At 51.9% G+C, this 22,756-nt stretch overlaps 1 protein-coding gene across 1 annotated transcript in view; it reads right to left on the reverse strand.

The window, feature by feature from the left end:
* OSBPL2 (oxysterol binding protein like 2) overlaps nucleotides 1-22,756 on the reverse strand; it is a 56,255-nt gene that overhangs the window by 11,344 nt on the left and 22,155 nt on the right. The window contains exons 4-9 of the mRNA XM_030826618.1: nucleotides 19,636-19,711; nucleotides 11,054-11,188; nucleotides 9,896-9,993; nucleotides 4,580-4,762; nucleotides 2,831-2,938; nucleotides 2,122-2,211 (exon numbers count right to left, since the gene is read on the reverse strand). Coding sequence (XP_030682478.1) covers nucleotides 2,122-2,211; nucleotides 2,831-2,938; nucleotides 4,580-4,762; nucleotides 9,896-9,993; nucleotides 11,054-11,188; nucleotides 19,636-19,711 — 690 coding nt within the window. The remainder of the gene's footprint in view (nucleotides 1-2,121; nucleotides 2,212-2,830; nucleotides 2,939-4,579; nucleotides 4,763-9,895; nucleotides 9,994-11,053; nucleotides 11,189-19,635; nucleotides 19,712-22,756) is intronic.

Below are 22,756 nucleotides of genomic sequence, written 5' to 3' on the forward strand. Positions count from 1 at the left end.
TTAAATGGGATTTTTAAGGCCAAGTTTTAGTCATTACAAACCATTTGTCTAAACATGTAGCACCTTAATTTTGACCCTGGAATAAATTCCCCTCAGGCATGTTTTCTTATGCATTTTGGGACATCTCTGGACATAAATGCGAAGGTGAAAATTTGCATTCTGGGACCATTCCTAGCCCTGATACCATGGAAAAGAAAATGAAGGGCCGGAAACCTAAAGGACGGACAGCCCACGGGGCTGCAGGAGATGGCAAGGGACAGAAACCCAAAAGACAGATGGCCCACGGGGCTGCAGGAGACAGGAAGGGGCAAAAAAAGAGTGAGCGTTTTAAAATGTAAAGGTGCATGCGCCCACTGATCATTGTCAACACACTGAATGTGTTGTGTGTGTGTCCTTCAGCCCTTTTCTAGTAATCGGTGCAGTCAACGCTGCTTGCTTGATCTTTGGTTTGCCGCCTGCCTTTTTTCATCAATAATAACCCAGAGACCTATGCAGAGTGGCCACCAGAGCTCTCGATTCTAAAAGGGATGAAGCCAAATAGTGCCAGACTCCCATTTTCTTTCCCCTTTCGCCTCTTGCTGGGAAGAGTCAATCACGACCACAGACCCCCGGGAAGTGCAACTCTGACGGGCTCAGGACCCAGGAGGGGACGGTGTCTCTGCAGTGCCTGCAGAGCCAGCACACAGACGCGGGGAACTGGGCCAGGCCTCACCTAGTAGACAGCCTGGGGACAACTCTCTGTCTCCAAGGACACAGCACCCTTAAATTTAGGATGGAAAACCAGAAAACCAAAACACACTTTACATGCACTCACTGAAGGTCAGCGAGTCTGGCCTCAGGGTCCCCGCCCGGTTCTGGAAAAACATGTTTTACATGCACTCACTGAGGGTCAGCGAGTGTTGGCCTTGGTGCCCCCGCCCGTTTCGGGAAACAGACAGCCAGCTGCTCCCTGGGCTGAGTTCCAAGGGGGAGAGGTGTCAAAACACTGATGACTGCTACCCCGTTGTAAGACTCCTATCCCTTCTAGGTCCACACGTTGATCCTCACATGTTTTATGGGAGAAATGGTCAGTCATAAGCCTGGCCATTTTATTTTATAGGCTGTTCAAACAGGTGCATTTCTGGTATACCATAAAGGGTGGACAGAGCAGAAACACCAACTGTCTTATTTTTTTGAGACAGCCTCTTGCTCTGCTGCCCCGGCTGGAGTGCACTGGTGTGATCTTGGCTCACTGCAACCTCCACCTCCCGGGCTCAAGAGATTCTTGTGCCTCAGCCTCCCAAGTAGCTGGGATTACAGATGTGTGCCTTCACACCTGGCTAATTTTCGTATTTTTAGTAGAGACGGGGTTTTACCATGTTGGCCAGGCTGGTCTCGAACTCTTGACCTCAGGTGATCTGCCTACCTCGGAAGTGATGGGATTACAGGCATGAGCCACTGCACCTGGCCCTGACTGTTTTAAATTGGGGGCTAGTTTCTAATGCGAAATGTCTACATTTTTGGAACTAGAAGGAACTTCATGACATTCTATGGCTCAAATTCCTTACTGAAAAAAACAAATTTGAGACCCAGATTACAAAGTAATTAACCCAAATGGGGAGAAAAAACTGAAAAATTTGTTAAAACAGTACTGACCATTTCTCTGCTCACAAAAACCTGTGAAAGTCCCTGATTTAAAGACTGGAGTGAACTGGTCACGTGACACTGACGCCCCACAAGCTAACACATTTGAGTCTCTCCTGACAACGTGCATGGGGTGCTGGTGGAAGGAAAAGGCAAGGCCACACTTCCCACCCACCTCAGCTCTGCTGCGAAACAGTCTCATCTCATCTCCCAGTGGAAACAGCTGACTTCTCAAGACAATTTTATCAAAAGAAGATGGCCCCAGTAACAAGCCACCTAGAAACTACATTCAAAAATACCCTTTACTTCTTTTTATGCTGAATAACAAAATGTCTTTCCAAAACAAGAAAGAGTCACACTTCTGGACCATGAACAGATGGCACTGGTGTACCCGCGTCTCGTGCATGTCTGCACACGCAGGCCCAGGAGCACCTGAGCCCTCTAACGGGGACACACAGGCTGCAGTGGTGCCCCATGAACCACCTGGCAAGGACCTACTTTTTGTCTTGAATGTGTCCTTCCACCTTGTGAAGTTCTTTTCCGAATAATCCACACGGTTTAAAGTGAAGCACACACTTATGTCCAGTTCTGTAAGAAAAACAAACACAGGTTTCTGCTGCAAGACAGCAAACGGCCGGAAAGGGCAACTCTGTAACACGAGAAGTGCGGTGGAGGCCCCTGGGGCAGGCGGGGGGTGACTGCAAATGGGTGTGGTGGGCCTTTGGGGCAATGGAAGTGTTTGAAACGGGCTGTGGGGACGGCTCCATGATTCGGTCAATTTACTAAAAATCACTTAAGTGCCCACTCAGAATGGGCAAATCTTATGATGCATCGATTATACCTCACTAAAGTGGTGAAAAGGCAAAGCCCACCAGTCATGAGCTTCCAGGAGTAGGGCATTCGAGCCTAGACAGTGGCCAACAGCTGTGGACGGCCACTGCGCTGCACCTGGCAATGACACGGCTCTTCAGCGTAGCTCAAAGCCTTAAAGTAACGACCGTCACTAAAAACGAAGCTGTGAACGAGGAGCACCCATGGCCAACACCGGTCAAAGTCCAGGCAGCTGCTATGCCTGGGCTGGCGGGGACACGGCAGCAGCTCGTGAGGCTGAGCTAAAACCCACCAGGAGCACGGATGCTCACGCTCCCCGGCTCGCCCATCCCCACCCGGAGCCTCGCACTCTCACCCAACGGTGGGGTGCTGTCACCTGTGGTTTAAAATCTCCACTGTCCCATACTGCTCTATCCACAGCTTCCCGATGATGACGTTGTGGACGCAGCAGGTGGGGTTGGTCCAGGTGTAGGCTTCATTATGTCTGTGAAGACACCAGAAAACAAGCGGTGAGAGTCCAGAAAAGCCAAGACACGACGTGACCTAAGACGCAACGACCAGGCGGGGCTGGGTCACAGCAACCGGCACCTGCGGGAGAGCAGCACGCTGCTTTGAAGCCCCTGTGATGGAGGTTGTGTATTTAGCATGCGTTTGAAATGTACTTCTTCTTTCCTTTGTAGCATCTACAAAGCTTTCTACTTAAATGTCAAGACAAGTTAATAAGCAATCAAAGAAGACTGAACAAAGAGAAATGGCTTTCCTGTGAAGTCGTCAAAAGAAAAGCCACCTCACCAGACACATACGGCAGTAATGCAGGGTCCTGGGCATGCGGCCCTGGCTATCTGGGGAGCTGGCACGTGGCTGTGGAGGGGTGCAGGGTTTTCAACTGCACTCCACATACTTGTTTCCTTTATTCCTCATCCTCCCAAATGGCCCTGCCCAAGAACAAAACACCCCACAAATGTGAGGCAGCAGATTAGCAGCCCCATGTTCTAAGGGGCTACGTGGAGGAGCCACAGTGAAGGCAGAAATCCGCTCAGAGCAGGATATTTTGCGACACGTGTGGAATTCTCTCAATTTCCTGGGGGTGGAACCCAAACTGGTTCATCAGCAAGGTTATCAGCAAGGTGTACACCTTTTCATTTCTGCACGCCTCTTCCTAAGAAAGCAAGGCCACTGCACAACAGGCACTAGGCCGTACCAGCCCCAGGACACACTCTCAGAGGCTTCTCCAGGTCCCTGTGGAACCTTCTAGCCACCATCCAGGCAGGGCCAATGTGAAGCAAAACCCATATCAAATGCTTCATCAGGCAAGGTGTCGTTTATTACTTATTGCTGTATGTATTTGTTAGGACCTGGTGCCTACAACAAGACTGCAGGCAGTGGCTTGGCAAGACTCGCATCTCAGAACTGGTGGCCCAGGAGGACGCCAGCATCCGGCCTGTGTCTGCCAGGTCTTAGCGGCCGGCGTTTGTTGGACACTTGTGTTTTGCTTTGAGGCGTCTTTGGTCGACACTGGATTGGGGAGCGTTTAGGCTGAGAGTGAAGAGGGGTGGTGAGCAGCCTCTCAGAGGGTCCCCTCCCACGCTGTTTCAAATTCCAACCCTAAGTCACCCCTGCCACATGAGCACAGGGTGGGGGAGTGTGCAAAGGGCCACTTCCCTGGCTTCCTTCTCAGCTCTCTCCCCCTGTGGGAGGCAGTGCCCTACAGCAAGCAGCCCTGAAGGGGCCCTGCCAGCAGCTGAGAAGGGCAGTCAGGACACAGGTGCCATGGGCAACCCAACCCTCATCCCCACTGCAACCTCACGGTCCCTGGCCCTCAGAAACCCTGCCAGACTGGTGTGGAAGCTGCTAAGTTTGGGGTTGTTATGCAGTAAAAGACAAGAAATACAATGAACGATGACGGAAAGGGGTGCGAATTCCAACTGCAGACGTGAGGATGCACCCCAGCAACATGGGACCCTGGTCAGGAAGCTCATGTGAAGACACTTCTGCTGTGGGGAGGTCACCACCTCCGGAGAAAAATGACAGGGTTTCCTTCTGAAGGAAGGTTTCCCTCCACATCACCAGCACCCATTTCAGTTTCTGCAGGAAGCGGATCTCAGCAGGACGCACCGACACTCACTTGAGCAGCTCCAGGGTGATGGTGCCTCGGGGCTCCGCCTCCACGCTTTTGCCCCAGAACTTGAGCTTGGGGTAGATGGAGCCGTGGAACAGGAAGTCATGGTTGAGGCCTTCCGAGTGGAACGCACTGATGGGGGGGTGGTGACTGACCTGTTCCGATATAAATCTGAATCCTAAATCTTCCCTAGGTCAAAGAAGAAAAAAAAGAGAAAGAGACACATTAATGGCAGCAAAATAAAAGAAAGGGCAGCTCAGACATCATGTGGAGCCCCTCACGGGATGCTGGGAAGCAGGGGCCCTCCGTGCCACAGCGTGTGGTGGAAACACCCAACACCGCCTCTCCGACATCACACTTGGCCTAACGCTGGCAACAGACACACAAACATGACATCGCACTCGGCCTAACATTGGCAACAGACACACACACACATGACATTGCATTTGGCCTAACGTTGGCAACAGACACACACACACATGGCTTCCAGAGCACATCTGACCCACCCAGAGAGGGCAATGGTGCAAGAGGGGCCTCCACCCTGATGCCCCACTCGCTCTCCATGGGACCACCTGAGCCACATCAGTGTCTGGCTAGAGGTGCCCAGAGATGCAGGTGGAGAAGCAACCCTTACAGATCCCTGACTCCAAACCCTCAACCCCGAGGGACTCCCACTGCCCAGGAACTCAGGACCCTAAAACCCTTTCTGAAGGAGGTGCCCCTTCCTTGCCTTTCTACAAGGCCCCTGAAATTTCCGAGATGGAATGGCTTATACCCCAAAATATTCCTGTCCAGGAAACAGGATTTTTAGTATACTCTCTTTTTCAATCAAAATGTCAGCTTTTAATTGTTCCGGAACTGTGAATACACCTACAGTTGTTGTCATTAAAAATTAGAAAAGCTAAACCACATAATTACCAACTTAACTGGAATCAGAATTTCCAATCATTACAGAAGAAGGAAAGTTGAAAAATTAGATTTTAAAAGGTTGACTACCAAGGTATGTAATTTACAAAATGAATACTTGTCGAAGAAATGAATGTGTATTTTTAGCTATAACAAGGGATCTGTAGGGATCCAGGGTATCAGGAAAGGACTTGGTCCACGTCCATGGCCCCTAACCTGACGGACTGCCAGGGTCTCACAGACGCACAGCACACGGCAGACACTGGCAAGGACGATCCGGAAGTGAACGCACGACAGACGACGTGTCTCAGCGCTGTGAAGGTGCACAGCTTGCTTCCGGCTGTGCAGCAGGAACTCCGGCCCCGGGTGCAGCCCCTGGGGAAGGTTGCTGGCGGCACGCCCGCTCTACCCGGCCCAGGCGGCTTGCACTCCTTTCACCCGCAAGGCTTCTTCTCTATCATCTAGAACTTCTTTCCTCTTCTGATTTATCTTTATCTTTTTCTTTTTTTGAGATAGAATCTCAAAATCTCTATCTCCCAGGCTGGAGTGCAGTGGCGTGATCTCGGCTCACTGCAACCTCCACCTCCAGGTTCAAGTGATTCTCCAGCCTCAGCCTCCTGAGTAGCTGGGATTACAGGTGCCTGCCACCACACCCGGCTAATTTTTTGTATTTTTTAGTAGAAACGAGGCTTCACCATGTCGGCCAGGCTAGTCTCGAACTCCTAACCTCAGGCGATCTGCCCACCTCAACCTCCCAAAGTGCTGGGATTACAGGCGTGAGCCACCGCGCCCGGCCTGATTTATCTTTTTCAAGACATTTTAATAATTTTTTAAGAGCCAATCCTGTCAATGCCTCCGACGGTGGCACAGCACGCTGACCAGAGGATGGGAAGGCTGGCAGGCAGCAACAGGAATACTGCTCAAGATAAATATCTAGAAAAGGAAGCACATTCTACATGAATTCAGAACAGAAGACTCCCTCCCAAGTGATTCTCGTGGCCAGTCTTTCCCTTGTCCAGGCCTCAGCCTCCCCTTTCCCAGAAGCAGAAGCAGGGCTGCTCCCTGCATCATGTGCCAAGACCCACAGTTGCCTGCTGGACCCTGCTGTCACCACGCCACACTCTATCCAAACTAGTCCTACTTGCTCAAAGGCAACGATATCTTGAGAACAGGTGCTCGGCTGCCCAGTGCCAGCCAACTTCTAAATCAGACGAAAAACACAAAGTTGGCATTCACGCATGGGCAGCATGTGGGTAAGGACCAGCAGCTGACCCAGCCAGGATGAGCCAGGAACAGATTAGAATTTGAAGCTGTGACATTTATGTTGCTTCTCCAAACTGCATAGTGATTTATATACAGAAGTGCAGGAAAGCTTGTACTACTAACAACGGCTCCTCCCAAAATAGTCTGATAGGCAGTGCTGACACACCTAGGACAAATGTGGGCACACACTTTTAAACTCTTTACGCGCTGGAAGAGAGCCCATTTGAAGCAAACCAAATCCCACAACCACTTGCTCACTATTGATAAAAATCTCAATCATGGCCAGGCGTGGTGGCTCACGCCTGTAATCCCAGCACTTTGGGAGGCCAAGGTGGGCGGGTCACCCGAGGTTGGGAGTTCGACACCAGCCTGGCCAACAAGGTGAAACCCTGTCTCTACTGAAAACACAAAAATTAGCCGGGCCTGGTGGCGTGCGCCTGTAATCCCAACTACTCGGGAAGCTGAGGCGGAGAATCAGGAGAATTGCTTGAACTGGGAGGCAGAGGTTGCAGCAAGCCGAGATCATGCCACTGCCCTCCAGCCTGGGCAACCAATGGAGACTCCGTCTCAAAAAAAAAAAAAAAAAAATTATCAATCATTAATAACACATAAAATACAAGAAAGGGCCCCAAAACAGTGACGTGAAGTTTCAAAGGAATTGCACTTCTTTGAACCCAAGATGCCATTAATTGCACTGCACACCATTATTTTATGAAAGAAAGAAAAAAATGCTGCAGATGAAACTATGACTTGGGCTGGGCACAGAGGCTCACACCTGTAATCCTAGCACTTTGGGAGGCTAAGGTAGGCAGATCACTTGAGCTCAGGAGTTCAAGACTAGCCTGGGCAACATAGCAAAATCCTGTCTCTACTGAAGATACAAAAATTAGCTGGGCATGGTGGCGCACGCCTGTAGTTCCAGCTACTTGGGAGGCTGAGGTGGGAAGACAACTTGAGCCCAGCAGGTCAAGGCTACAGTGAGCCATGATCATGTCACTGAACTTCAGCCTGGGTGACAGAGCGAGACCTAGTCTCAAAAAAAAAAAAAAAAAAAAAAAAAAAAAGGAAAAAGAAACTGACATGTAGAAGTGCTGCAACACGAACAATGTGTCTCAGAATCAATGAAACACTATAATTTAGAAAAAGTTTTTAATATCACAGGAAAATTATGACATGTTAAAAAGGGATACAAATTAACATCATATTTTGAAACACACACAAAAGAAAGTGTAACAAAATGCTGACGGTTATCTTTATTTTTTTTTTAAAGAGACAGGGTCTGGCTCTGTAGTCCAGGTTAGAGTGCAGTGGCACGATCACTGTAACTTTGAACTCCTGGCTCAAGTGATGCTCCTGCCTGGGCCTCCCGGGTTGCAGGTATTCCAGGCGTGAGCCCAGCCAGCTATTGTCTTTTATGGGATTATGCCTGATTCATCTTTTCTACCTTTCTCAATGTTACACATTTTCTATAAGGAGCACTCTCTTCTAATTAAAAAAACAAACAGACTTCATAATAAAATAACCCAACAGAATCTCAACTAACCCAGAATCCAAATAAGAGGCTAATTGTTTTGGCTCAACTCCCTTTTTCACAGAAAAATAATAAAACAAGATGATAAAGGAGCCCGCCTTCCCTCCCGTCTGCACTCTGTTCCTGGGCAGGGAGGCGTGCAGCCCAGCAGCCTGTGGCAAACAGCTTGCATTCTGCACAGCAGACTTGTCTAGATAACCACCCACGCCCCTCCAGCTCCTTCTCCCCAGGCAGGCGGAGCGAGCTGTGTGTGCTGGGCTCCACCGACAGTCGGAACAGTGAAGGGCGTCCCACCAGCAAGCTCCTTCTCCCCAGACAGAGTGAGCTCTGCGTGCTGGGCTACCTCGACAGTCGGAAGAGTGAAGGGTGCCCCTCCAGCAAGCTCCTTCTCCCCAGGCAGGCGGGGTGAGCTCTGTGTGCTGGGCTACCTCAACAGTCAGGAGAGTGAAGGGTGCAGCGAGAGTGCCCTGCCCCTCCCTCCTTCAGAACCGTAGCTTAGCCCTGTCACAGAGACAGTAGCTGAACTGTGCTCTGCTGACTGTCCCTACACATCTGCCCATGGGCACTTACATGCATCTACAAGAGAATGACGGGGTCCACGGGCAGTGGAATAAAAATCATTTTAGACATCACCAAACAGCCCTAAAGGAAGCCACATACATCTCTCTCATCCACAGCTCCCTGGAGCCCCAGCCAGGCTGCTCGATGGCTGAGGAATTACCACACTGCCACGTACATGCCGTGGTCTGGCCTGCTTTTGACTTCATTTGTTGGTTTGGGTGGGCACTGTCACCTGGGCAGAATCCCAGGATGATTCTGTGAATAACCACAGCAGTCCCCAGAGCAACCAGGTGGGTGAAGAGAACCTCAACCAGTCCTTCCAGAGGCCCAGCCACAAACAACATGATCTGGGGCCCGGCTGGACCTCTGGGGTCAGAGTTCTGGGACTTGGAGTCATTCTCAGGTCCGTGAGGTGAAGGCCACCAGACACAGGAGGGAAGCTGGGGAGACTCTAGGAAGGGACAGCAACGCTGCCTAGACGAAAGTTCCGTAGGAAGAAGTTTCAGGGATGTCTGGAGATGAGGCGTGGTCTGGTTAACTCTCCCTTGGCCAGAGCCGTCTGACCCTTCCTAAAACTCTGGGGAGGCTGTGGTGGCAAACGTGGCCTTGGGAGTGAAACTCCTCTTTGCAATCATTCCTGTGTTTGGATTTACCTGCTTTTCAATAGCATTCACTAAATGCTTTGGTAAAACAGCCTAGTTTTGCTCATTAGTACCTGTTTCCATTTTCGGTGAAGCTCACAATGATCCTACACACTTCACAGACGTTGCACATGCACACAGAAGCGTCTACGGTACGCGCTATCTCCACGCTGGAGTCAAACACACGAAAATATCGCATTGCCAGTGCTTTACACTCACCCAGACGCCGGGGCACTGTTAGCACAACACCCCACGTGTGTGAAACATCTCGCCTACAGCATCCAAACGCTTTAGTGAGCTCTTAATTCAAACAGTTTATTCTCAGAGCAGAGGAATCAATGCTAGTGAAAGAATCAAACTCATCTGTCATCCAGTGAGTTCCACTTACAAGGTATTTACGATGGGCCTTTTCCCCCTTACCTGATTAATTCGTATGTCTCTCCCAAGAGTGGATTAAATGGTTTGCCGGTCCTCTCCCACTGGGAAGCCACAGCCGAAACAGCAAAAGCAGCCACAGACTGTAAATAATCCACAGGGCGGGCAGGAACAGCTTCAGTTAGGACACGCGCTGGAGGAGATGGCCTCTCGTGGAGGGCGGTGGGCACCTGGTTTCTGTCACTATTTGTTCCGTGTGATTTTTCAATTTTCCCCAAGCAGTGTGTCTGAGATTATAGGACTTCCAGGCAACACCCTTCATCACCCGCCACTCCCCCGACAGCACAGAAAGAAGGAACTGGGTGCTGCCTTCCACCCCCAGAGCCGGGCCCTTCCTGGCAGACGCTGCAGCAATGTCAGCCACTCTGTCTCACATGCACACACAAGGCCACACACTCAACACGCACACCCCAAGCACGCATTCACAGAGGCATGTGCACACACGCACACAGGGACACACATTATGTGCACCTACAGTCACACACTTATATTTTGTTATTTTTTAAGACACAGGGTCTCACTCTGTCACCCAAGCTGGAGTGCAGTGGCATAATCGTGGCTCACTGTAGCCTCTAGCTCCTGGGCACAAGCGATCCTCTCTCATCAGCCTCCCAAGTAGCTGGCATTGCAGGCACGCACCACTGCACCTGGCTAAGTTTTAAAAAAATTTTTGTAGAGATGCGGTCTCACTGTGTTGCCTCAGCTGGTCTCAACCTCCAGGAGCAATTCATCTGCCTCAGCCTCCCAAAGTGTTGGGATTACAGGGATGAGCCACCGTGCGTGCCCAGCCCACAGTCACACACATGCACACACATGGGGCGCGGTGGTGCAACAGGACTCAAGAGGAGCCCAAGGGCAGAGCCCACCACCACCTTCAGCTCTAAGAGGCGGAGACTCCCGGCAGGAGGTGGCAGCAGGGAGCTCTTGGGGCCACTGAGAGCTCAATGGCATTTCCTGCAAGTTCTGTCACCACATACCTGTGGTGACAGGACAAATGCCACGGCCACCAGTCAGGATGGCACTGAACACTGTGGGGAGCTGTGCGAGTCCTCACAGACGCCTGGGGCCCCAAGACTGTGTGGCCAGATATGCAAGGGGTGTCACTTTCATGACAAACTCCCGCCTGGCACTCCTAAGGCCCACCTGCATCCTCTCCAGGGGCTGGGGCTGGCAGGAGGCCCTGTGGATGAGGTACACGTGCTCCATGTACTCCGTGATCCGCTGCAGGAAGCTCAGAGGCTCGTTGAAAGCGATTGGCATCGTGATCTTGGACAGCTCCTGGAAAGATGGGGAAGACTCGCTGGTTACTGCTGCCTTCCTGACACTGCTGGGCTGCCTGATGCCCCTGCTCTGAGCATCCCTTCATGGAGCCGCAGACTCTGGGGTTGAACCAGATCTTCAAACCCCCCATGGGTGAGCCACTCCCTGCCCCATCAGCCCTGCCCTGTGAGCCTCAGCTGCCATCAGACCTAACACACAATCTGTGCTGAGCCTGCAGAGGTCTCTGGCGTGACACCCCTGAATTCTCTCTGCCTCCCCAGCCCACCGCCGCATTCCAGACACAGAGACTTTCACAGGGGCTCCTGGGCCCACCTGCGCCCCCTCCCCGACTCCACATCTTCTTCACCCCACTTCCAGAGTAGTGGTCCCAGGCTGGGCACGGTGGCTCACACCTATAATCCAAGCATCCTGGGAGGCTGAGGCGGGCGGATCCCTTGAGGTCAGGAGTTCAAGACCAGCCTGGCCAACATGGTGAAACCCTGTCTATACTAAAAATACAAAAATTAGCTGTGCATGGTGGCACACACCTGTAATCCCAGCTACTCAGGAGGCTGAAGCAGGAGAATTGCTTGAACCCAGGAGGTGAAGGTTGCGGTGAGCCGAGATTGTGCTATTGCCCTCCAGCCTGGGAGACAAAGCCAGACTCCGTCTCAAAAACAAAAAAACAGAGTAGTGGTCCCAAGCAGAGCCACCCGTGCCATTAAAAATAGTCCCTGTCTTCCCATCCCTCCAGGATGCCCCGGACATGCCTGAACCTGGCAAATGAGGCCTCCCATAACAGGGCTCCATGCGGCTTTCCCCTAAGGCCTTCCGAGTTGGCAAAGGAGCCTCAGGTGTCTGCTCCCAGGCCCTGGGCAGCACAGAGCGGGCGCATGGCTTAGTGGGGGAAGCTGGGAAGGTGCCAAGGGGACGAGTGCCCACAGGGGCCAGTCTTCCTGCCGGGCTTCCAGGAAAGGGATCCCAAGGGCAGCAGGCATTCCAGGGAAGCACAGCTGTCACCTCAGGGCAAGCTCTTCAGGAAGGAGCAAGGTCTGGGGTTGCCGAAGCAGAGGGAGAGGGAGAGGGACAAGCAGAGAAGGAGAGGACCAGAGAGATCAGAGAGGGACAAGGAGAGGGCCCAGAGAGGCCAGGAGGGACAAGGAGAGGACCAGAGAGACCAGAGAGGGACAAGGAGAGGGCCCAGAGAGGTCAGAGAGGGACAAGGAGAGGACCCAGAGAGGCCAGAGAGGGACAAGTAGAGGACCCAGAGAGGCCAGAGAGGGACAAGTAGAGGGCCCAGAGAGGCCAGAGAGGGACAAGGAGAGGACCCAGAGAGGCCAGAGAGGGACAAGGAGAGGACCAGAGAGGCCAGGAGGGAGTGGAGGAGGAGGTGCTGGTGGCAACAGGGACAGGGCAGGCTTTGGGATCCACTTGCTGTGGGTTCCCAGCTGACACATACACGAGCTGCTGAGCCTCTCAGGCTCCTCATCTGCAGGGACTAGGACGGCCCCACCAAGGCCTCAGGACACCACGGGCACTGCGTGCGCAGGGTGGACGGAGGGTGGGCGGGGTGTGCACAGCACCACCACAAGGACGCACTCTGCCTGGGCCGCGAGGTTCCCAAAACTCAGCGTCCGTGCTGGCAGGGGGGCTCTGCTTAGACGCTGGGTCAAGAACGAGTGCAGGGACCGAGGCTGAGAGCACAGGGCAGACGCACAGAGCCTGCGGCTCAGGCTGCTGCAGGGGCAAGCAGGCCCCCAATGGCACTGGACACGCGGGGGCTGTGGGCTTAGGAGGGGCTAGAACTGGATTCCAACTGAGGCAGCCCCGGCACATGGGTGTGGCCAAGACTGCACAAGGGAATGTGGCTGCTGAGGAAAGCAGGAAGAGATGTGACCCTCATGATCAGAGCTCAGCACTGCAAGAGCACGTGGCAGAGAAAGAAGGAAGCCCTGAAAGAATGAGCAGAAAAGCAGACAGATGGGGGAGCATTTGCAATTTACATTCCAGACCAGGATCAACAGCCTCCCGTGCTCTAAACGCCTGGTGAACTAGAACAGGCCACAGTCCACAGCGGCCAGAGATGGGGCCAGGGAGGCCAGGAAGGAAGTGCAGCCGGTGGCGGCCCTGAGCATAGGGGAGACGCTGCTTGGTCAGGAGAGGAGAGATGGTATCGCAACTGCGTGCAGCTCCCACCCAGGGAACGCCCCCCGGCTGCTGTGGAAATGCACAGTAATGCAGCCCCACAGAGCGGACTGGGCTGCTTCCAGCAAACTCTACGGGTATTTGCCCCTGACCCAGCAGCCCCACTTCTAGGAACCTACCCCACAGAGCCTCGGCCAAACACACATGCAGGGCTCTTTGCTGCAGCACAGCTGGATCCAAGAAAGACCAGAAATGACCCATATGTCCAACAACAGGGCGCCAGTCCAATGAGCTAGGGGGCAACCATGTGAGGGAGCGCCACGCCATTAAAAGATTCAGAAGTCGGCCAGGCGAGATGGCTCACGCCTGTAATCCCAACACTTTGGGGGGCCAAGGTGGGGAGGATCACTTGAGGCCAGGAGTTTAAGACCAGCCTGGGCAACAAAGTGAGACCCCGTCTTTACAAAAAAACATTTTTTTTTTTTTGAGTTGGAGTCTCACACTGTCACCTGGGCAGCAGTGCAGTGGTGCGGTCTCAGCTCACTGCAACCTCTCCGCCTCCTGGGTTCAAGCGATTCTCCTGCCTCAGCCTCCCAAGTAGCTGGGATTACAGGCATGCACCACCACACCCGGCTAATTTTTTGTATTTTTAGTGGAGACAGGGTTTCACTATGTTGGCCAGACTGGTCTCCAACTCCTGACTTCGTGATCTGCCTGCCTCAGCCTCCCAAAGTGCTGGGATTACAGGCGTGAGCCACTGCCAAAAAAATTTTTTAAAGTAGCAGCCAGGCACGGTGGCACACGCCTGTAATCCCAGCACTTTGGGAGGCCGAGGTGGGCGGATCACAAGGTCAGGAGATCGAGACCATCCTGGCTAACACGGTGAAAACCCGTCTCTACTAAAAATACAAAAAATTAGCCAGGTGTGGTGGCGGGCGCCTGTAGTCCCAGCTACTCGGGAGGCTGAGGCAGGAGAATGGCGTGAACCCGGGAGGCGGAGCTTGCAGTGAGCCGAGATCGCACCACTGCACTCCAGCCTGGGTGAAAGTGAGACTCCGTCTCAAAAAAAAAAAAAAAAAAAAAAAAAGTAGCTGGACATGGTAGTGGGTTCTTGTAGTCCCTGTAGAGGCTCATGTGGGAGGTTCACTTAAGCCCAGGTTGAGGTTACAGTGAGCCATGATCCTGCCACTGCACTCCAGACTGGGTGACAGAGCGAGACTCAGTCTCTAAAAAGAAATAATAAATAAATAAATAGATTAAGAAGTCACTGCATGTTGCTACGAATATATTATCGAATTTTAAAAGGTGGAGAAAGCCTCTCATTTATGTAAAGTGGGGAGAAGATACATACAGAATCAGCTGTGTGACGCATGAAAGATGTGCCCTAAACTTGGCTCCTGGTCACCTGTGGGGAAAGCAGAGAGCACTAGGAGGGGACAGGGACAGGAAGCTGACTCTCCTGGAATATACCTTGCTTGATAAATTTGACGCAGGACCCATAATTTAAAAAGAAAATTAAATTTTAAAAAGTCATCTCTCAATATTAAAAATGAAACAAATGAACCTATGTCATTCCCTTGGTGGCACGATCACCCAGAGAAGAAGCACCCAGGTGGTTTTAAAATGCAGGCATTTGGCCAGACGTGGTGGCTCACGCTTGTAATCCCAACACTTTGGGAGGCTGAGGTGGGCGGATCACAAGGTCAGGAGTTTGAGACCAGCCTAGCCAATAAGGTGAAACCCTGTAACTACTAAAAATACAAAAAAAAAAAAAAAAAAAATTAGCCGGGCATGGTGGCAGGCATCTGTAGTCCCAGCTACTCGGGAGGCTGAGGCAGGAGAATCGCTTGAACCCAGGAGGCAGCGGTTGGCTGAGATCGCACCACTGCACTCTAGCCTGGGCGACAGAGTGAGACTCCCTCAAAAAAACAAAAAACAAAAAAACAAAAAAAACAACACCGCAGGCATTTGAGATATGCCCTGAAGACAAAGACAAGTGGCAACTGCAGGAGCCACAGACATGTGCTGCCTCAGCAAAGACACCGTCGGCAGCAGAGCTGGTCCCACAGGTATGTGGGGCAAAGTGAGTGAGTCACAACTGCGTGCTGGTCTAAATCTATCCTCGCCAGGGCTGCAGAAAACTGGGACTGTCAGTGAGGGAGAAAAGAGATGCAGACATGAGGCCGCAGAGGTTAGGTGGAGCCTGTTGGCCCAAATTTGAAGCATCACTGAAACAAACAAAAACACAGTTCCTAGCTGTAGGAACAGACCTCGAAATAAGACTACCCCGGTGGCCTCCTGAGAGCCCGGCTGTGGTCCTGAATTCTCCTTCTCTCCCTGGACAAGTAGATGATTCCAGACCCCAGACGGTAAATGCACAGGATAGGCCTGAAGCTCCTTTTGTAAAGGACTCCGGGCCACCTTGAAGAGACTCTCACTGACCAAAGATGGAACAATTTGTGGACTGGAAGACATCAATAGGTTAAATGCAAGGAGGTAAACAAAAGACAAACTAGCTGGATACACGAGTCACACTGGATGATGCCAGTGAATGAATACATTATGTGAAAACTTCAATAAAGAGGAAGAATCACTCACTGGTCCTGACTTTCCTACACAAACTGCATTTACAGCAAAGGAAGAGGACCCTCTCACCACAGAAATATCCCTGGCAATCAATAAAGGGTGATCATGTTGGCACAGCTCCAACTAGCAACTCCTAGTGAGTTAATGGACCCAGGCTCTGAGCACCCACAGCTTTGTTTGTCTGTTAGAGACAGGGTCTCACTCTGTCACCCAGGCTGGAGTGTAGTAATGCGATCACCAGTCACTGCAGCCTCAACCTCCCAGGCTCAAGTGATCCTCCTACATCAGCCACCCGAGTAGCTGGGAGCCCAGGCATGCGCCACCATGCCCGGCTAATTCTTTTTTGCAGAGATGGGATCTCACTTTGTTGCCCGGGCTGGTTCTGAACCCGTGGCCTCGAGCGATCCTCTCGCCTCAGCCTCTGACAGTGATTATAGGCGTGAGCCACCGCACGCCTGGCCTGCCCATAGCTTTTAAATTCAGAAAAAGAGCAACAAAAAGGCTTCCTGACAGAGGGACACAAACAAGGTCCACACACAGGACTGCAAACACCAGAGGGCAACACGTGAGACCACTGGACATTTGAACATAGATTGAGTATCTGATGATATTAAATAACTTTCTAAAGTTATTTTCTGAAGTATAATAATAATATCACGGTCACATTAAAAAAAGAATCCTTATCCTTTAAATATACGTAAGAAATATTTACAAGCAAAAAATGTCTGGAATTTGCTTCAAAATACGAGGGAGGAGAGAAGCAGGGGGGTATGGACCAAACAGAACGAGCCACAGCTAATCACTGCAGATCCAGAACGAGCCACAGCTAATCACTGCAGATCCAGAATGAGCCATGGCCAATCACTGCAGATCCAAAATGAGCCACAGCCAATCACCGCAGATCCAGAACGAGCCATGGCCAATCACTGCAGATCCAGAACGAGCCACAGCCAATCACTGCGGATCCAGCTATGGGGACATGAGCTCACCTCTGTCTGTCTGCGTCTGTCTGTGTTGGGACTGTCCACGTTGCCAAGTGTGCTTGTGTTTTTTCAATACAAGCTGAGAAGTAGTAAAAAGAGTGGAGTGCCACCAAAGCCTCCAAAGGGGAGTGTTCCGAAGTGAAGTGTGAGAGGTGGAGCCACCCTGCAAGGCCCCTCCCAGTGCCTTTCCACTACACTTGCCAGTCCTACGTGCTCACACGAAACTTTCACCTCAATCTCTCCACAACCCTCACCTAGGGAATGCAATTTACATCATTTCATGTTGTTGAAAAAGATGCTTTTGGTCCTAGAATCTTTTTTTTTTTTAAGGGACAAGGCTTCCCTCTGTCATCTAGGCTGGAGCACAGTGGTGAAATCACGGTTCACTGCAGCCTCAAACTCCTGGGCTGAAGCCATCCTCCTGTCTCAGCCTCCCAAGTAACTGGGACTACAGACATATGCCACCACACCTGGCTAATCTTTTAAATTTTTTTAGAGCTGGGGTCTCACTATGTTGCCCAGGCCCTGGTCTCAAGCTCCTGGCCTCAAGCGATCTTCTTCCCTCAGCTTTCCTGAGGGCATGAGCTACTACGACATCCAGCCTGTCTTAGAATTTAAAAGAGTCAAAATTAGGTGGTTTGTCAAGTTCACAAAAGACATTCCTCATCTATACCAAGACAGATATTTTTGTCAAGACCTGAATTATCCATATAGTCAAAAACGTACAAAAAACACTACTGAAAGAGAAAAAAAATCTCAAATGGTTTATTTTAAAAGAAACATACAGATATATACAGAAATACAGATGTGTATGCATGAGCATTAGCACACTCGTATCTTCCAGCGCCATCTGCTGAGAGGGCCTGCAGGCAATGATACCTCAGCAGCAATAAGCTCACCCAGGACCGGGCTGTGGTTTCTAAACACCATTACCCAGTGAATGGGCTCCCTGGGGAAGTGGCTGATTCCAGGGTTAAGGCAGGGAAAATATAAGCTGAACTAGAGCATCCTTTAGTGCCTGAAATAAGTGTTCAGAAAAGGATGGGGGTTCAGCAGAAGGGGGAAAACCAACCTAGAAGAACTCTCAACACCAAAGGTAGAACACTTTGAGCAATTACGTAAATAAGGACTATACTGGAATTCAGCTCACAGAATAAAATACATGCTCATGAGTCCGTACTAATACAAATAAATAACTGAATAAATATATAATTAGGGGAGAAGGGACAGCTCTCCTTTACAGAACAATTCCGATTAATAAAGGTAGAAGAAAGAACGAGAATAGAAAATCCCCATTAGAATGATTTCAGTGAAACCCGCCAATGGATGCTACAATTAGCAAGCAGAATCCAAGCGTCTTCCCCAAAACATGGATTACAAAGAGAAACGCAGCAACTTTGCAGTGGAGACACTTGACCAAGTGATCAGGTTCACAGTCCCACTAACAAGACACGTAGATATCACAGAGCCCCTCAGACAAGGCCCTGACAAGGGTACCTCAGTTCTGTGTGTGCCAAAAATACAGAACCTCATTCTAAGAAGAAAACATCGGACAAACCCAAATTAAGGAAAAGTCCACTAAGTAACAGACCAGAGCAGCTGCCACCAAGTGGAGGAGCCCAAATGCCATGAGGGTCCTGGGACAGGAAAGGACATTGGGGACACTGAGGAAATACCAGTGACATGTGGAGCTAAGATGCATTTCTTGCTTTGGTCACTGACCTATGGTCATTCCGAGAGATGCCAGCATCAGGGGAGCTGGGTGGTGTCTACAGAAATGCTCTGTGCTATTTTGTGATTTTCGGTAAGTCTAAAATTATTTCAAAATAAAAAGTTGAGAAAAAGTGAAGTTCCCTCTGGGGAAAAAAAGGACTACAACAGATAAGGGCAAAAAATCACCAGCGCTAGAAGACATGGTCTGAGCAAGAGTGACGCGTATTCCCAGGCCATTTGAGCTTTCAGTCATCAAGCGCTGGCCCAGGAACCAGTACGGTACAGAAGGCACGGGACACTCCCTGCCCCTGTGAGGCACAGCTTGGGTTCTCACAGTCAGGAAAGATCATGAAAGGGAAAGTCTATAACTCCTGGGCACTCATTCCCAGCTGGTTTTTCTGTCCCAAACCCTGAGCACCTGACAAAGGCTGACACCCCTCCTGCAGCTCAGCATGTGTGGCCGGGGAGGGTGCCCCAGAAGCGCCCCCCCACCTCACGCAGGACACAGGGCTGGATGGGTGCCTGCCGGATGGTTCTTATGTCCCATTTCACCTATAGAACACCTCTTCCCCGACTTGCTTGTTCTTTTCTCCTGTTTTATTGCCTGAATCTCATGCTGTTTATAAACATGAGAGTGCATTTTTTCTTTTTTTTTTTTTTTTTTTTGAGATGGAATCTCACTCTTATCACCCAGCCTGGAGTGCAATGGCATGATCTCGGCTCACTGCAACCTCCGCCTCCTGGGTTCAAGCAATTCTCCTGCCTCAGCCTCCTGAGTAGCTGGGGTTACAGGCATGTGCCACCATGCCCGGCTCATTTTGTATTTTTAGTAGAGATGGGGTTTCTCCATGTTGGCCAGGCTGGTCTCGAACTCCTGACCTCAGGTGATCCACCCACCTCGACCCCCCAAAGTGCTGGGATTACAGGCGTGAGCCGCCGCACCGGCAGGAGTGCATTTTCTTAAACCACCAGCACTGCAATACCTTCCAAGGAGTCAGTGGTGCAGCCCCATGTGTGAACACGGGCCCCCGGACTCACCAGGCCAACACACTTCTTCAGGATGGTCCACACGCTGAAGTCGCTTCTGCTGAACATGGGAGCCGGCAGCGATGTCCTGCGAAGCACAAAAGGGGTGCGTGTGGGTGAATTCAACACGGGACTCTGACCACTCAAGGCGGCTGTGCTCAATGACCATTTCTCTTTAATTTTCACACCTAAACATTGGCATTTCTGCATTCTGGCATGCCTGGGGACACACAGGGCACGACTGCTGCCTAGAGGCCTTCCACATCCATGTTCCCAGGGCCTCCTGTGAATGGTCATGACAACAAAGATGACTGCAGTCTTAGCCCCGCAGTGGCCCTGCTGTTGTTTCCTCCCAGAGCTGGGGGACAGGGTGGCAGCTGGAGGGAGTCCCTCTGCCTGCAGAGCCCACAGCCTTCTGGGGGCTCCTGCTGGGTCTCTGGGGCAGCGGCCAGACCATAGGCAGGGGTCAGGCCACGAGGGCACCAAGAGTGACCCGAATTAAAAGCTTTTCCGCCCTTTAAACACGTGCTTGCTCTCCTGAGGAGCATTTCTTTCCAGGTAATCTTCCAGTCAGCTGCAAGGGGGAGCCCATGCCCTCACGCTTGCACCAGGAGACTCTCACCCCCACCACTGCTCACCACTCATCGACCCCGACCACTGACCCGGGGCCCTGGTCTCCCCACCAGGAATGTGGAGCTGGAATGAGACACTGTCTCCATCTAGGAGGGGAGCGCCTGAATAGAGACATAAACTTGGATTTGGGGAGAGGGGTGCCAGACCCACACAGGACACCACAGAGCAGGGTGCAAAGAAGGTGCTGCAGAGTAGGGGCCCGGGGCTCCCTGCTGCTCACAGCCCTCCAGGGACACCCCAGGGCTCTCCTGCTGAACTCCCATTTCATGGAAGCTGCTTTGAGGGGCGTTTTGCCTCACACCCAGCAGAACCTTGACACCAACACTCTGACCTCCAGAGTGATGAAAGCGCGAGCTCTTGTCTGCTCTGCTCCCGAGCTATGCCCCGGGAATGCCACATCAGGGCAGCTGGGTCAGGGCACACTACTGGTGTCAGAGGGCAGGAGGGAGAGGACACGGCAGCTATGAGGCGGGGTGGAAAAGAAAACGAACATCTGCTGAGTGCCAGGCCCCGGCTGCCGGAAGCCAGCACCCACTCTGCTCCGCCATCGTCTGTGCACGCATTCAGTGAATACTTTGTGATTCGGGGGTGCTACCAGGAGGGGAACGTGGCTCTGCAGAAGGTCAGGTCACATCCCCCAAGGATACGACCCTGCATGGAGATGGGATGCATAGGAACTACGGACATGAAAGAGCAGAAAAGAGGCCCCAGGCCAAGGGAGCAGAGGGAGCTGATGCATCCGAGAACCTCAAAGAGGCCCCTGCAGCTGGGACAGGAAGCAACAGGGCTCAGGGCCAGGCCTGAGGGCACAGGTGAGGGTGCTGGCTTTCATCCTAAGAGGTGAGTGACCACATGGTGCACTGTCCAAGCTGGGTCATTTCTTCTAGTATAACAGGGCGCCATTCACAGTTCTGTAGGACCAGGAGTGGGAGGCTGGCCATGTCATCCTGCCTGAGTTTTAGGCAGAGGGTGACGGGGTGGGGGGGTCCAGATCTGTCTTTTGAAAAGTGCCTCTGGGCTGGGCATGGTGGCTCCTACCTGTAATCACAATACTTTGGGAGGCCGAGGCAGGTGGATCACTTGAGGAGCTCGAGACTAGCCTGGCCAACACGGCGAAACCCTGTCTCTACTAAAAATACAAAAATTAGCCAGGCATGGTGGCGCATGCCTGTAATCCCAGCAACTCAGGAGGCTGAGGCAAGAGAATCACCTGAACCTGGGAGGCAAAGGTTTCTGAGGTCGCACCACTGAACTCCAGCCTGGGTGACAGAGTGAGACTCCGTCTCAAACACAATAAATACACATATACACAAATGCCTCTGCACAACCGCAGGAATAAAAGGCAGGGATGCAGAGGCCACTCTGGAAACAAGGGTGGTTGGGTAGACGGGCATGTGGCAGAGGAGATGGAAGAACTGAAGGACCCAACAGCATTTAAAGCGACCACAGAATCAGGGCTAGAAAACGGGGAATGCAGGAGCGGCGCTGGGGGCTCCCATATCTGCAGGGTGAGAGAATGAACAAACAACAGGTGAGATGCAAATATGGGCGCCCGAGTGCATCCACCAAGCAGGCGTGTGGGCCTACGGCTCAAAGGAGAGCCTGAGGGCAGGCTGGAGCAGCTCCCCGGAGCTGAGACACACATAAGCGGCTGTGCCTGGAGCCCGCAACACAATGCCACCAGCTCCAGGGCCACTGCCTGCCCCACCCGACACTTGTCCTGCCTTTGTGCCTTTTTTTTTTTTTTTGAGATGGAGTCTCGCTCTGTCACCCAGGCTGGAATGCAGTGGCGTGATCTCGGCTCACTGCAACCTCTGCCTCCCAGGTTCAAGTGATTCCCCTGCCTCAGCCTCCCGAGTAGCCGGGACTACAGATGCGCACAACCACGCCCAGCTAATTTTTTGTATTTTAGTAGAGATGGGGTTTCTCCATGTTGGCCAGGATGGTCTCGATCTCCTGACCTCATGATCCACCCGCCTCGGCCTTCCAAAGGACTGGGATTACAGGCATGAGCCACTGCGCCGGGCTCGTGCTTCTATCAACAAAGACTGAAGACTTCTTCCCTGTTTTTTTTTGAGCCAGGGTGTTGCCCGGTTGCCCACACTAGAGTGCAGCGGCGCCATCGTAGCTCACCATAGCCTCGAACTTCTGGGCTCAAGGGATCCTCCTGACTCAGCCTCCCAAGTAGCTGGGACCAGAGGCGTGCACCATTATGCCCAGCTAATTATTTTAATTTTTTTGCAGCAGTGGGTCTTGCCATGTTGCCCAGGCTGGTCTCCAACTCCTGGGCTCAAGTGATCCACCTGTCTCAGCCTCCCAAAGTGCTGGGATTACAGGCATGAGCCACCACGACCAGCCAAGGACTGAAGACTTCTTGTGATGGCCACTGTCATCGGACTCTACCTACATGAAAGCGAACGTGGTGGAGGAGGAAAGGGAACGAGGTCTTGCTACATCAAGCAAATTAAACCCTTCTTGTCCTGCAGGGGTCAGAGCTGAA

Source organism: Nomascus leucogenys, chromosome 13, assembly GCF_006542625.1.
Source record: "Nomascus leucogenys isolate Asia chromosome 13, Asia_NLE_v1, whole genome shotgun sequence".
Taxonomy (NCBI): domain Eukaryota; kingdom Metazoa; phylum Chordata; class Mammalia; order Primates; family Hylobatidae; genus Nomascus; species Nomascus leucogenys.